The sequence below is a fragment of the Lagopus leucura genome, unplaced genomic scaffold (assembly GCF_019238085.1).
Source record: "Lagopus leucura isolate 7727_CA_CO unplaced genomic scaffold, USGS_WTPT01 Super-Scaffold_100157, whole genome shotgun sequence".
In the NCBI taxonomy this organism is placed as follows: Eukaryota; Metazoa; Chordata; class Aves; order Galliformes; family Phasianidae; genus Lagopus; species Lagopus leucura.
The window spans coordinates 2,548,423-2,564,445 of record NW_024962334.1 but is presented as its reverse complement, the minus strand read 5'-3'; the positions used below and the strand labels follow the sequence as shown (position 1 = coordinate 2,564,445).

The 16,023-nt window shown below is 39.0% G+C and overlaps 1 protein-coding gene across 1 annotated transcript in view; it reads left to right on the top strand.

Annotated features, from left to right (window-relative positions):
• Positions 1-219: 219 nt before the first annotated feature.
• POU6F2 (POU class 6 homeobox 2) overlaps positions 220-16,023 on the top strand; it is a 247,270-nt gene continuing 231,466 nt past the window's right edge. Inside the window, exon 1 of the mRNA XM_042888910.1 lies at positions 220-462. Within this exon, the coding sequence (XP_042744844.1) occupies positions 297-462 (166 nt within the window). The 5' untranslated portion in view covers positions 220-296. The remainder of the gene's footprint in view (positions 463-16,023) is intronic.

The following is a 16,023-nucleotide window of genomic DNA, read 5'->3' as shown; positions in this document are numbered from 1 at the left end:
AAAGCTGTGTTGGTTATGTTGCTTTCATAGAAGTTTTTCTCCAAAGCATCCTGAATCTCTCACATGCTAGTTGAGCTTTAATAGGGTGGGGAGTAATGGAAAACTCATTGGATCTGTAATAGCTCTTCACTTGACTGCAGCCAGCAATAACAGCAGGAGCAGCCAGAGATAAGAGAGAGAGAGAGAGAGTGTATGTGTGTGTGTGAGGGAGAGGGAGTGGAAGAGAGACTATACGCACACCAAAGCTGCCACTTTTTTTTTTCCCTCACTCTTTTTTTCCCCCATCCTAGGATCCAATGATAGCTGGACAAGTCAGTAAGCCCTTGCTGTCACTGCGGAGTGAAATGAATGCGGAGTTGAGAGGTGAGGACAAGGCAGCTACTTCAGACAACGAGCTGAATGAGCCCCTGCTTGCGCCTGTGGAATCAAATGACAGCGAGGACACTCCCAGCAAGCTCTTCGGTAAGTCTGTCTAGGTATTTCATTTCACTGCTACCATGTTGTCCGGAACAGCAATCTCCCCCCCGTTCTTTTTTTTATTTTTTTATTTTTTTTGTTCACTCAGTTCTCTCATAAGTACCAAGGAATAGCTCGGAGCATGCAGGCACTCAGCCCTCTGCTCCCATTGCGCCTGGCTACCGCGAGTGACAGTGTCACGTCCTGAAAACTTTTGTCAACAATGAACTTATTTTATGCAAGCTGCGCTCGTTTTATGTTCTTATTTGCCTCCGAGGTCTCTGATGTGAAAAATGGAAGGGGAATCCTTTTTCTTGGAGTATTTCGTTAACATTTATGATGTTAAGTGCTGATGTGAGTGCATGACATGCTATCAGTCCTTTCTGTGGCTGGGCTAAACTGAGGAGCTACCATTTTAAATGGTAAAGATAAGGCAGCATGAGGAGAGCTGAGACAGTCCCATCACAGACACTCTATACTGAGTAAACAAAGGCTGCCAAGAGTACTGCACGTGGAGCTGGTGCTTTAAAATTTAAATTAGAAATAAAATATTTCTTCTAAAGCGTGTGCCAGAAAAGAAAAAATAAAAAAAAAAGCAAAACTGTTTAATTTTTAAATAGCCTAAATTATGCCAGATGAAAGCATAATCTTCCCTCATCAAAACAAAAGCAGTAAGAGTGGCACTCCAACACAGACATCTGTCATTCAAACGGATGACACCCTGTAAGCCAACTCAGGCAACTCTGATCTCTAATCAGAAAAGGGAGCAGAGTTGTTGAGGCGCGTGCTTGAGTGATAGATGTTGATAGATGTCTGAGCTGGAGCAGTACTCCACGGCACACAGTGACATTTTGGGTTTAGTGTGACTGCTCTCTTGGAGGAGTTCCTTTTAATTATTTCCATTTGTGGCATAAGAGAAGCCTTAATAGAAGCAGAGCATTTCCTTAGTTTTTCCATGATCCTGTAAGTAGAAGTTGAAGGGAGAAATGTGTTGTTTAATGAGAATGCTGCTTTAAGGCACAGAGAGAGCCCATTTTCTAAGATTCAAGTTTTGATTTCATAATCTGTAAGAAAATCTGTAGTGGTGTTCACATTTCAGTATTCCAGCTACAGTTAGAGCTGCAAGATTTTATAAATAAAAGAATACGTGTGACTTTCTTTAAAAATATTCCTCCCCCCTTACTAGAAGAAATAGCACAGAAATGTTTAACTCAGTAACTTTGCTGCAAATAAGGGAAAATAATAACAATAAGCCTAAAATTTAATTTCTCAGTTGCAGTAATGGCCATCACTGAATATCACATCCATGTCTAAGTGCCCCCTCAGTAATCTTTGTTTCCATGGAAAACATAATTTCTGTTATCAGTTTGTATATTCACACACCACGTAACAATTGTTTTAGTCCATTTCATCCAGGAAGTGATTCTGATGTCTAAAATACAGGAGGCTGTTACTTGCATATATATTGGTATAAATATCTTCTGCTGTTTATATATTTTATGTGATCAAATGTACAGGGTGCATCTGCTAAATATAGCAAGGTATATACAAAAGAAAAAATGGACTTATAATTTGAGAGTGCTGAAATGTCTGCTTTCAGACCAGGCGAGTCCTGTGATAAAAGGCGGGCTGGTTTTTTGAGCCATTGTCATTTGGGTGCTCAACAGTGGTAATGAAACAGACACACGTACTTTCATTAGAGTTGTCGTGCGGGATTATAGGAACGATGTGCAGCAATATCTGATCTCCTGAATTGTAAATGTAATTTGTGTACCTGAGTGTTGGAAAAGCTACAAATTAGTATATCGTGCTGTTTTTTTCAGCAAGTGTGTTTGCCAGCCCCGTATAGATACTGCTAAAAAGATGTTTCTAAGTTAAAAAAAAAAAGTAGGTGAGATAGTTCTGCTGCCTTAGTATGAACTTATGTACTGCTTATCTGAGTTCTGTGACAATTACAGCAGATGCTACAGATGTTGTAGCAGCAGCTCTTAGCAGTTAATTTTAATAACTTTGAGAACAGAAAGGGAAAAAAAATGGGGCTATTTTGATAACATTTAAGGATGAAATGAAGCAAATTAATTCAAAATAGATAGTTAGCCTTTATGTCCTGGATGTCTCCCTTTAAGATATATTTGCAGTAAATAATTAAAATTTACTTTTATTTAAAGCTTTGATACTTGCATATGAAGGATTATTCTGTATCTGTTTCTCTTTGTTTAATGTTGTGAACAGCATGTTAGGAATGCATACTTAGGGGCTTTATTTGCAGTCTCTGAAATTACATTATTTGTGAACGTTTTTGACATACGATGGCATAGAGATTGGCATTTTCTTCCTCTTTCTTCTATGCGATGAAAGAAAAGAATTTCCTTTATATAAAATAGCAGGTAATAAATTCTGTGTGAAAATTTGCCCAGATCTATTAAGCAAGAGAGGGAGAAGCATTTTAGAAAGTCATAGGGAGGAAAACAAAGTTTTCCTAAACTGTCTCTTTCACGTTTCTTGAAAAAATGGTGATCATGCACTGAATTAGTGAAAATGAATGACCAGCAGTTGTGTCTTATGTTTTGTGGATGTGAGCAATATTTCCTGAGTCTTATTTTCATACAGATGAACAGAATTGAATGATTAGATACAAAGAGCTTTATTCTTTCTCATTGGGCACATTCTGCTTGGCCTTCTTGTGACAGATGGGTTTATTTCTGCAGAGACCCACATTGCTCACCCGTACCTTTTCCTAAAATCCACGTCTTTCATCTTACACTTCATTGTTTCAGTATTTCACTGCGTACCACAGGAACAGTGGATATTCATTTTTTGTTTTGGTAGCACGTGGCCCCAAAAAAGGCATCTCTTTAACACCTCAGTCCCTGCCCCAGGTGAAAAGAGGGCAGGGCTATGATGAATTATGCTTATATTTGACTAGGAAAGATATGCATTAAACTTTTGTTTCTCTTGTGGGTGCTCTGGTACCGATTCTGGTACCCTTCTGAGGTGGATGCTGCACTCTGTGTGTGTCAGATAGCAGCACTAGCAAGTTTTTGGCAGTTTGAAGCAGCTCCCACCTGAAGCTACTTGTGGGTGCCTGGGAATGGGGCGCTTAGTCACGGTGCTGCAGTGTTACTTGTGAGGGGTGGCAGGAGCAGCTGGGATCAGCATGGTTGTGATTGCTGCCTGTTTGCCTTCTTTTCTTTCTATTGTGGTGTTTTGGTTGGGTTTTTGTTTGGTTTTATTTCCAGAAGCAATGGCTGCCCTGTAGCTGGAGGGGTTGTAGCTGTAATGCTCACCTTATGGTTTTTTATCAGTGGGCTTTTTCACGTCTTAGAACCTGCGTGCAAAAAACTTCCGACACTGAAATAATGTGAAACAAGAAGAGAGCTAAACACAGTGAGAAGTGCTTTCTGAAGTGCAAAACATTGGGAAATCTCTATATTCTGAGGCATGTAAAAGTAGCATTTTGAAGTCTGGAGTTTGTGCAGGTTTAGAGTTGCCGTTCCAGAAATCCAACTTTTGCCTTGCAGGAAAAGGCAAAGCTGTTTAAGTAGAGATCTTATGTTAGTTATTTATTGTTTAAAATATTTGTGAAGCAGTATCTCCATTTTAGTCATGTTAAGTCATTAAGCAACACATAATTTAAGGTTGGCTGGCCGGAATTCCTGGCACTGTCTGTTTCAGATCAGCTTGTGTTACTCTGCAGTATGCTTCAAAATAGCCACACAGGCCTAATTTCCCAGTTCTCATTAGAAAAAGCTTTTTTTTTTTAGTGTTAAGTAGTAGCGTTGCTTGAATAAATACATTAGGATTTGGTACTAAATTAGGTGTCTTTTTACACAATGTCTTTAAAGAAGTTTAAAATAAGTTATCAGGTATTGGTCTGGAAAATGTCAAGAACAAAACAACGTTTAGCTGTGTTATATCACAACTGTTGAGACTCAAAAGCTGGTGTAGACACTGGGCTTATGTTGTGCATGAAATTCCCTGTACAGGAAAAACCCCAGGAAATTCGTCCAAGCTTGAGAAGCACCTGTGGGCTGAGGTTGGCTTTGATAGGGCTGGCTCAGACCGGTGAATCCTTAATCACAGGTGATTTGTGACATAATTAGATGTTGGCTAAGATAACTCTACTAAATTATAAGAAATTGTGTTTGTTTGTTTTTGTCATATATCAAGCCTGTGGGTTTTCTGCATAAAGCTTACAAACTAAAAATGAAAAACAAAAGTAGTGAGTGCAAGACCCAGCCAATATTAGTGGAGCAGAAATGTTTCCTTCTTAAGGATTGCAGGACAGCAGAAAAATAAAAAAGGAAAAAAGAAATGCTTACTACCTTTCTTTTTGTGCTGGAGAAGATTTGTGAAATTAAATCTTCCATCTTGCTGTGATGGAACCGAAGGCTGTGGTTCTGTACCAGCTTTCTGCTTTTTCACAGTGCTGTGTACGTTTGAAATAGCGAGTGGGCTCTGTGAGTTAAAGGAATCTGCACTCGTTTCTGTAAACAAGGGTTTGTTTTCAAAACCCTGAGCTGACTTTGGTGTTTTGTTTTCCTTCCCAGAACCGTTGCCCCCACTCAGACCTGAGAGTGTCTTCCTATAGAGGCATACACATGCATGCTGCAGCAGAACAGGGCAGAAGTTCTTTCTTCTGCTAGCAGGTCCCTCACATTGCTCTTTAAGGAAACATACGCTATCCAATATCATCTTAAAACAAGAATTGCCTCAATTAGAATTTATGACGCTGGCTTTGTTTCGGTTACAGAGGGTGAAGGCTAAATTGTTTTTCACCTCTGGAGACGATGGCTCGGCGGGTCAGAGCGGGGGTCACTGCCAGGCTGCTCACAGAAGCTCACATCACTGTCATTAGCAGCACGGCTCGCCTGTGGGGGAAGGCCCACGAATAAGGAGCCGTCCTTTCATCGCTGTATTGAAGGATGATTCTCTGTGTTTTGGTGATGCTCTGGTATTTTAAGCACCTACAAGGTGTGTTGGCCCATCAGAAGTGTTTTGATGAGATTTGGCAAATTCAGGGAAAGCACTCGGCGTTCATTACTCTCACTGCATTTTAAGGCTATAGTGTTTATTCCTGCTCAAGGGAAGTTTAAAGCCTGGGTTGTTTCAATATTAAAACTAAGGCTTTCTTTGAGATATGTTCAATTTGCAAAAAAAGACTCCTTTCTCTTCAAATAGTTTTATTCAGCAGATCCACAGTAATTTCCACATTGCGGATGCTTTGGTGTGAGGCGTTATCGGTTACCCATACAATCAGAAAGGGCCCTGGGACCAATCCTGCTACTGCCTGAATGTGGGATACTTTCATTAAAGCATGTAATCTTTGAGTTAGGAGCACTGTTTCATTCCAGGGGTGGTGCCAATGGGGAGCGTTCGGAGTTGGCACCGTTAGAATACCAGCTCACAAATACAGGCCTGCAAGTTTTCAATGAATCTGAAAATTAGATGATGGGATAGACTGTGATTTCTGAAGGATATGTTTGATATCAGCATTAAAAATAGCAGTTTGCGAGCAGTTAGGGGCTTGAATTACCCCTCTGAACTTATATTATTGTCTGACTTCTTGGTGTAGTTCTCACCAAAGTCGAAGGAGAGAATGCCCTGGTGAGCAGGCAGCAGATGCCCATTAGAGCCTAAGAAGATGTTGTGACTATTGAAACACAAAGTAAGGTGCGGTGGTAAGATGCAAAATCCATCACTGGCTCAGGGCTCCTGCTGTGCCCACGTGCTGCTGCTGCTGATACGGGCATACCGACACAAGGAGAGGCTGGGCTCCTGCTCCCTTTACCCATCAGTGTAAGCAAAACTGGGGAGATGAAGAGGAAATATTACCTGTAAATTCCCTTGCTTTTATGGAAAAAAACCAGCCATTACTGCATCTCAACTGTGACAAAGGGAACCTATTTAAAAACAACAAAAAAAAGAACAAAACGTTAAAAAAAAAAAACAACATAGCACACAACTATTTTGAGTGTGGAGAAAGTAATGCTTTTTTTTTTTTAGACAATTTTTTATTTCTCATGAATTTCTAATTACTTATTCTCTATTTTTTTTTTTTATTTTCTTGAGCTAAGTGTACGTTATGTGTTTCTTAAATGAGGCTTGAAGTCTTATTATCTGCATTTATATACAGAATAACTAGCATTAGTGCAGGAAGGAGAAAAAATGAAATCCGAGTATGCAATTTGTATGACTGAATGACAAATAGTTCGTTTTTAATTAGTTAATCTTTCTTCCCCAGTCTTTGAAGCTATAAAAATAACATCAACAAACAAACTTGTTTAAAAGCAACATAAATGGCTGGCGGTTTCAAAGGGGAGCTTGCTGGCTACCAGGCAGTAAACAGGTAATTTGTGAAAGAACTGTTACTTTCTTTGATTGAGATCCTTGCAGGTTTGTGTTTTGAGATTAATAATAGATCAGACACTTGCACATTAAAAAGGAAGCAAATGCAAAAAAATAGAGAAGGAAAGAGAATTGGATGCTGCAATCGGACTGTATGCGATGCAGCAAGTTCTCTTGGAAATATGCAAGAGAGGCAGACAGAGAAGAAGGTGTATTTGCCCAAACGTGCACATGGCACCACTTAACACCTCTCTTGATTTCCTTATGCTAAACCGAGATAGCAAGTGCTTACACCAGGCTGGCACACTGTCAGGGGGCAAGCTGTATAAAGTTTCCTGCTGTCAGGTTAATAAATTTTTTAAAATATCCAAAGGCAGAGGTAGCTGTAGGAAGCTCATAGTAACAGTTGCCATTCTCCTACGGATCATTTTTCTCTTTAATATCCCATGTAGCACTTGGTTTTCCTTGTTGCGTTGTTTTCCCAGGTTTTGTTCTTTCTGATATTTGTGGGTTCTTTGTTTTATTTCTTTTTCATTGCAAAGCTGTTTCTTTCTGTTACATCCATCACCTGTGGTCTCCTTCTGGAGAGAGAGATGGTCAGAGGATGGGAAGATCAGCATTATGGCTTTTTGATATGGCGGTGTATTCAATATACTCTTTTTTTTTTTTCTACTAATGGTTTATTTTTTGACTTCTATTACAATTACCATTAGTACTAGTTCTATTATTAGCACTATCAAAATAACATTTTGCTGGTTACAGAAATCGTTTCTGATGGGCTTGGTGACAGAAGGTACATTAATATGACAACTAAATCTGAAAATTAATGATGAAGAGAGGCAAAAGCAGAATAAAATTAAAATTTATAATTTGTGAGCTTCAGCTGGAATATTATTTTGTAATGGAAATGGTTTGATGTTTGTTCATGTAAAGTCTTTATTTTTCTTCCCTGTGTAAGAATCAAAATCAATATTGGTATGAAACAAAAGGAGATTTGTATTGTGACATGTCCTGCTTTATGTTCTGATATTGCTTTGATGCTCTCGAAAGCAGGTCTGAGCCCTTTTACTTGGAAAGCGGAGGTCATCTAGAGAAGAATAGTACCTCAGCCTGTCTGGCTAAATAAAACCTGCTGTTTTCAGAGAGACTGAAATTGGGTTCATTCTGTAGATATTCACTGGTATCTACATCTACCAAATCGATGCTCAACCCGTACCCCAGCAACTCTCTAAAACGTGGTTAACACTGAGCTACTGCTTGGCTATTCCTAACGATAGTTTGGATTTTTCCATTTTTATTTCAGAATATACAGAAGGAATTGTTGGGAGAGTGTGTTGTTTTTTATCAGGTGTCCTTTCTTTTCAGAAAGGTAAATCATTGTTTTAATTTCAGAAAGTAAAGCAAACAAAGAAAACAACCTGGTCACGCTAACTGAAAGTGGTGACAAAGGTTTTTAGAAAAGAAAGAAAGAAAAAAAAAAAGGATTAAATATTAAAATCATCAATGTGGCTGGAATAGGGTGTAAATTATTTTATTGCAATAAAAGAGTCAGTTCTAAAGCAATTTTATGTTACTCTGAAGATGTGAGTGCTAAACAAATGAAAAGAAGATTTTCCTGAGAGAAACTACAGCAATTTATGATTATATTATTTCTTTGCAAACTGTTGTGGTGTTTTTTGAAGTCCTTTAATACTGGCTTTTAGAGATAGTTGTGTGCGTTTCTGTTCAGGTGATGGTTGATCATTAGTGATTCCGTGAAGTCTTTATAATTTTCTAGCTCACTGTCCAATCTCACCTACTCTCACTTGTTTAAGTCTTGCTTTTAAGTTGTTGTATAATGAATTATTAGCAGCCGGTTCAGATCCAGCAGAAAGTAATGGAAGTCCTTTAGGAGACTGCAGTGGACACAGCATCTCACTACGTATGCCAAGTCCTTAAAGAGGTCAAGTAGAAACAAAAATGCCTTCTTTCCTTTCTTACATTTGAATTTTGCAACTCTTCCCCTTTCCCTTTGCAGTTGTTTTCACATGCATACACATGCATGGTGCACATAGCCATGCCCAGGAAGGTGTCAGTAAGGTCTAATCAAGTGTTTTGCTTCTCTGCTGTCGAATTTTAGGTTCTTTAGGTTTCCGTGCTTTGCTTGAAGCTTATTCTTTGGGGTAAGATTTGTTACTCGAACAGGATGATCTAAAACCGTTGCTTCATCAGGAAGCCAGAATTGTTCTTCAGTAAATATACCCTAAGGCATACTTTAATATATTATACTAATAAGAATGTGTAATTATTTATTGAGGTAGCACGGTATTAACTGGAGAGGAAGAACGATCATTTGAATTCAGTCTAATCTTTTGAGCAAATACAACATAAAGCAGTTTTTATATTTTCTTTTGCATATAATTGGGATTTACTCGCATGGTGTGAAGATGTCATGTTTGCTCAGCAATTTGAATAAACATGAGGCTAGATTTTGAGAGGTCTCGGGTGAGCACCCATTGGCGTGCTTGCAGGAAGGTTTTGGGATGCCTTGGGATGTTTGTTACATTAATACTCCTGTGCCAAACCGCAGACAGCCCTTACTGCACTCAGACAGTGCTCTGCAGCCTCCCATGTTCCACCTAAATGTCAGCTGAACATATGGAAAAGAAGGAGTGACTGCTTTGTGATGTCTTCATCTTTGCCAAAAGAGGAATTATTTAGCTGGTCCCGGGTTACCATGGTCTTCCCTTCCATCATGCACATAGATGTTGATATCATGAAGGCTCTGTGATTCCATGCCCGCTGGTTTGGCGTTGCAGAATGGACAGCAATCCTGAAGGGCTGACATCTGACCTGCTCTGGGCAGCAGCCATTTTTTTACTAATGCTGAAAGCTACATAACTCTGTCAGATAAGCAAAGAAGTGTTTTTTAAGGCAATGGTCAAAAGACTGGCAGTGCAGATTGTCATAATTAGACTCTAAGAAATAATTTTGCACCAAAAATGGCAATTACTACTGAAATAAAAACATGACTAGAAAAATAAGCAATGGGACAGATATATATGAGCTCAAAGGTGATTGTAAATGTATAGGCTTGCTATTTCTCCTCCTTTCTTATGCTTCCTTGCCTCGTATCATAAATATTTGGGACTGCGAGCCACAAATCTCTCCACTGGAACAGTGGAATTTGTAACTGGAGGAAAGAAAAAAGGAAAAAAAGAAAATTATTTTATTTATACTTTTGTTTCCTAATTGATTATACTTTATTCTCATAAGCACAGTAAATGTAATGATGGTATCCAACCAGATGAGCACCTGCATACATCATTTGATTTTTCTCTTATGAAGAGAGCGAAGGGAACTGTTGTGTGGCTCTGTGGCTGGGATTTGATGCATTGCTTTCCCAGTCATCTTACATGGCTACAGCAGGGTGAGCCTTCTCGTAACAGTTGCTGACAAAAAAATAAAAAAAAAATCTTTCAATCAGTTGGTGCTGCTTGCTCTTCCCCAGCCCCCACATCTCTTTGCTTTTACGAGGCCATGAATAAAAGAGGGACCGAATGATACGAAGGCTTCCTCAGATGAGATGTCCTCGTTGATGAGCAACTTTGGGTCTGCTGGGACTATGGCTTGTGACTCTGGAACTCCAGGGGTCAAATCAGAGCCATTCCTGTACCGCAGCAGGGTGTGGGCAGTGACCAGCCTGAGAACTCAGAGCAAAGCATCCATCTTGTGGGGAGGAGCAGTGATTAAAAATCAAAACAGAAATTAAATCTCCTGACTCTGGTCAGGCTTCTGATTTGTTGTTTGTTTGTTTGTTTGATTTTTGACAATCTGTTTTGGTTTTGTATTTTCTGTGCCTTTGAATAACTGCTGTGTTCTGAAACAGTTGAAGACAGTTTAAAAATATATATATATAAAAGAAATACGATTCTTTAAAAGACAGCTTACTGCTGACTGTTTTATTTTGTTTATATCTGATATTTCTTGTGGTATTCAGATGGTTGTAATAGACTAGCAGGAGAGCTGCATGTCTTGTCATCTGTAGTGTATCAATACGTTTTTATAATGATACAATAACCTGAACCCTGTAACAGTTTATGATCCATTTGAGAATTCTTATGGATTCTCAGAGTGACGGAGACCTGAAAAAAGAACTTGACTGCTTTCTCAAAACTGGTGCTGTGACAGGAAAAACTAGTGCGCCTGTGATTTAGTTGCTAAGGAATCATATTGATCTGATTCGTCATTAAACTTTTAAGTTTTAAAAAAAAAGAAGTCGAGCTGTTGAAGGTGGAAAAAACGGTGATGTGATTGTGAGGGTCTGCAATACAGGTAAACGGTGCCATATCACTCCCAATATTGATTTGTTATGATTAATAAATATGATTTTATGCATTACCCATGTACTGTATCCATAATAGTGCTTTTTTTAGAGCAGAAGAAAATTGCTTCTTGCTCTTTATTTTTCATTGACTATTTTTAGTCAATGATAAATAAAGAACTTTAACAGCAGTCTGAATGCAGGAAAGACAGGACTTTAAAGTGGGACCTGCAGAATGTAGCAGTAATGAATAACCTCACAGGGAAGTATACGCGCAGCCATCTTAACATTTGTAATGATACTAATTTCCTCCTGCCTTTTAAAATATGCTTCCACATGAGCTCTCAAAAACCATAAAAGCCTGGCATGTAAAGTAAATTGTTTGTCACTTGCTGACGACCTGCCATATTTATTGTCAGGAGAAATGGACATTAGTTGGAAAAGCAGTTGTTAAAGGCCAAACAATTTTTAAAGATGGCAAAGATGTGCAAGGGCTTTCCTTTTTCTAACAATGAGCCACCCCTGCAGACATCAAAAGACAAGATAATAAGACACTTCAAGCACAATTCAAGATTATATTCAACATCTAAAGGCTCATCTCTTGTCAGTTTGCATTTACTCTCCCAGGGATGTGATGCTTCTATCATCATTCTGTCAAGAGGAGTCTGGCAGAAGCGATGAGGGCCCCTCATTTCACACACTTAGTGTTTTTTATCAAATAGCCCACGCTTATTCTGATTCAGCCAAAATGGAGGGATAATTTGAAGAAGGTCATGCACAAGTACAAAAATCTTGTGCTGATTTGTGTGATTAGAAGGCATTAAAATTGCACGTTTACGTTAGTTCCGAGATGTTTTGTCAGTTTATTTAGTAATACACTGTTGAAGCATTAAAAATCTTTTTTTTTTAAATTAAAAAAAAAAAAAAAAGAAGCTTGCTTAAAACAACACATGCTCTATTATTTAGCAAATAATCTGAGCAGTGAGCTATCCTAAGTGGCATTGTTTTAATGTATTTTTAATGTATCCACAAAATATATTCCCAGCCCTTCTTCCCTTTGCAAGTGGGATGTTCTGGAACTCCGGAGGTGAAATCTTGGTCTGCTTGGACCCATTAAGATTTTCCTTGCTGATGGTTTCATCCTCTAAACTCTTGTTTGAATAAGGATTTAGGAGGCTGAAGTCAGCACTGATATGAAGGTAATAATTTGACAGTACACACAGGCAAACCTGAGTACTGATGAAAACAGTACAACACACGTATGGTTACTCAGAAGTGATATTATTTAAAATACATGCTGTCTTTGATTTGTTGCACAGATGTTTTGTGGCCCATCTCAACCCATTCACGTGGACAATTTTTGTGGAACTTTTTTTCTGGAAGCCAGAGCTGGAGCAGTGTAAGCATACAGCACCTGAGGTGTCACCTCCAGCCTCTTCCTTCCCTTTCCCATTCTGTAAAGTTGTCATCTGGCTCTGTGTGTGCTATTCATGGTAACTTATCAGTTCATTAGGAGTCAGTTGTTCTTCGTTTTGGGGAATCCCAAAGGGAGGAGCGGGACGTAACTTGACTGCAGAAGCAGTTCTTCTGATTGTTGTTTCATGGGTCTTAGGTTAATGATGAAAATACTAATTATTCAAGACAGCATTTGAAAAGCAATTCCATTAACCATCAAAATAATTTGTTGTGACAGTGTTCTCAGATAAAACAGAAGAAAACTCGTAGAGCAGTGGTCTGTAAAACTTTTTGATAGTGCACCCCATCAGTAAAAAGTTTAACAGGCCCCCACAGTGTGTGTTTGTTTATAAATTATATGCATGTGGTCCCATGATAAGTGCGATCCAAAACACGCACAAGAAATTGGAACTGAGAAAGGATGAAATAGATATGGAAAATACTTCATAATTTTTAAGAATCCATTTGAGGTACACATTTTTTTTTGTCTGTTAAGGCATGCTGTGCTTGAAATCTTCAGTGGAGCAGGTGGGCCAAAAGCTGTGCCTATTTTCACGTTTTCTGTCTTAACTAAATTCAGTGCAGGTCCCTTAGAGATGAGTGAGGGCAGAATTTAGATTTTTTTTTTTTTTTTTTTTTTTTTTTTTTTGACTGCTTATGTGCAGTAAAGTCCTGAGAAGGATGTTGAATCTGTTTAAAATGTGCAGTCACTTTGCTTGTACAAGCTGCTAGCTTTCCAGGAAAGAAAATAACAGCAGTTCTTCAAGTTTTTTTTGGCATCTCTGTTGGATGTCATGAATGAAACTTTTCTGAGGATTTCCTTTGTGGCAGGTATTACATTCGTGTCATCTGGATCGTACCACCTCTTGTTTTGGCATTACACAGCTCTTTTTCCTAACAAGGAATACAAGGAGCTGACAGGGAAAGGAACGCGCAGGTGGAATGGAGTAAAATTGTTTTCCTCGTTCCTGACTTTGATTTAAGCACCAAGAATAAAAAGGCCGGTTAGTGCTATCAGTATTACTTGTGCTTGAAATTGGCTCCACTACACAAACCATAGATGGACCAGAACTCGGTGGGCCAGGCATATCCCATTGAAAGCAATAGGAAATGAGGCTGTTTAAAACCTCTTAAAGTGGAGCCACTGCTGAGGGACTCCACTGGAGCTGCTCTGAATTTTGAATCAGGAATTTATTAACTCAGATAGGAAGGGGCTGTGAAAGAACCTGCATTTGGCTTCGTGGAAAACCTTGCTCTGTGCCTTTCCTTTACACAACACTAAAGAAAAGGAAACCTGCAATCTTGGTGCATTCCAGAGGGCTTCCCCGGACAAAAAAAAAAAAAAAAAAGCCTCAAGGGAATTAGGAAGCTGTGAACAAATTGTCAAAAAGATAGATGAAATTGCTGACTGACCTACTGGTAAGATAGACTAACAGCTTCCACCTCAGTGTTGTGGCATTTATGCTGCAGTGCAGAGCAACTTCCGAAAGGAATCCTCTCTCCTGCACATGTAAATGCTTTGTGTATGTAATATATCAACAGAGTGTGCAGTATTGCTAGGGAACTTGTAAGGAGGAGTATGCAGTTAAGCAGCTGCAGATGTCTCAACTGCCAGTCTGTTATGGCCAGAATAAACTGTGGTTTTTTGCTCACATTCATACTGAAAATACTTTCTTGCTTTATTTATAAGGCCTATCTGTATTCAGATATTTCTGCTGAATTATTCTGGATGGAACTCGTTTATGTGTGTCCACATGACTGTGCATCTGCTCGTGGCCTGCTCCACACTGGAAATTGAGCATCCTTTGAGGGAGACTGTGAGATGCTGCCTTTGCAGGATGCTTCTCATCAAAGCATGAAGGAGTGGTAAAGATTGAAGGGCAAATATGACCCAAAGGCAGTGTGAACATAATTGTGCAAGATCCATATTGCCACTGAAAATGCAGGTGGTTACTGTAAAAACGTTAGATTCTGAATGGAATTTCATTTCTAATAGATTTATTTCCCAAGTTTTTACCAGCTCAGGCACATTTTGTTGTGCTTTCTTTCAATAGAAGCATATAGGCTTGTACTGACTGTAGTCACTCTGTGCATATCTGTATTTTAGTGGTTGCTCAGAGTTTACATTCATTAAATATCAGATCCTGAAATGCAATGTACTGGGAGGGTAGAGAAGAGTTGCTGCTGAGTTCCAGTCTCCCTCATACAAATTCAGGCCTGCTTAAATCTATCCTAGTTTGCTCATATATCCTCCTTACTCAGTCCCCTCCTTGCTTCTTTCCTTGAGCCTGCACTGTTGTCCTGGCAGCTCTCTCCTCAGGCATGAATGTGCAGAAGACGAACAGTAATAACAAGTACTGTTAAAGGTCTGTAAATTGTTTTCCATTTGCTCTCAGGCCCCAAACTGTGGGAGTTGTCAGAATACATGCAGGGAAGCTAATACTGATGCTCAGTGCCAGAGAACAAACCAAACATCCCTATGTTGAGCAACCGTTCTCAGTTTAAAAAATAAATGGTAGCTGTTGTGAAGTCCATTGGAAGCATTCCACAGCTGGATCCAGGAAATGAAAATGAATTCCCATAAATGAAGGTTGGAAAGGGACTATGTTTAACACATTATAGATGTCTTGCATTTCTACCTGTCTTACAAGTGACGGGAATGGGTAGTAGCTTTCACAGAAGTAGTTGCATTGATTTGCTCTGTGCTGCACCCCTAGCTGCTCTCTGAACCACTCTAAGTTGTGCTGGTAAGAATTACCTGGTATTCTGAAAGAGCATCTTGCAAAAAGCAGAAAATTCACATGTAAAGTTGGAGGAGCATTTCTCAGTTGGTGTGCACCATATAGTGTTTCAAAGTACTGAAAAAAAAAAGACCAAAACCAAACCAAAAGAAAACCACAAGAACAGAAACCCAGTTCTGTGAATTTTAAAATCAAATTGGAAAAGCTAGAACGGCAAATGAAGATGTTGGTTGTACATTTTCAGTGTGCACAAAGGAATCTTCCCTTAATGCCTGCACTAATCTGCCAGGAGCCTAGGAGGAGCGTGCACTTATGTAAACTAAGTGCCTATTTAAGCTCCTGCACAATGACACTTTGGGTAATTCTGTATGCTTCTGGGTTAGTGTTTACATGAGTTGACTGTGCATTGTTTTCATGGGTAAGTGAAAGTGAATAAGCATGCATAAATGTGTTTCTGTAGATACAATTCAAGCTTTTTGTGTTACCACTCAACTATTTTTCTGTTTAAACTGTGACTCTCACTGTGAGAGAAAATTCTTGCCTAACAAACAGCTCATTAAATCATTGATAAGATTCTGCTAGACAAACCCTGGATAACACTGGATATCACTCCCTGGCAAGCAGATACACGTGCACACACACATATGCCCCAAAACTTACGTTTGTCCAATTTGATAAATATTTTCTTTGTGGGTTTTCTTTTGAAGTAAAACTGCAGTC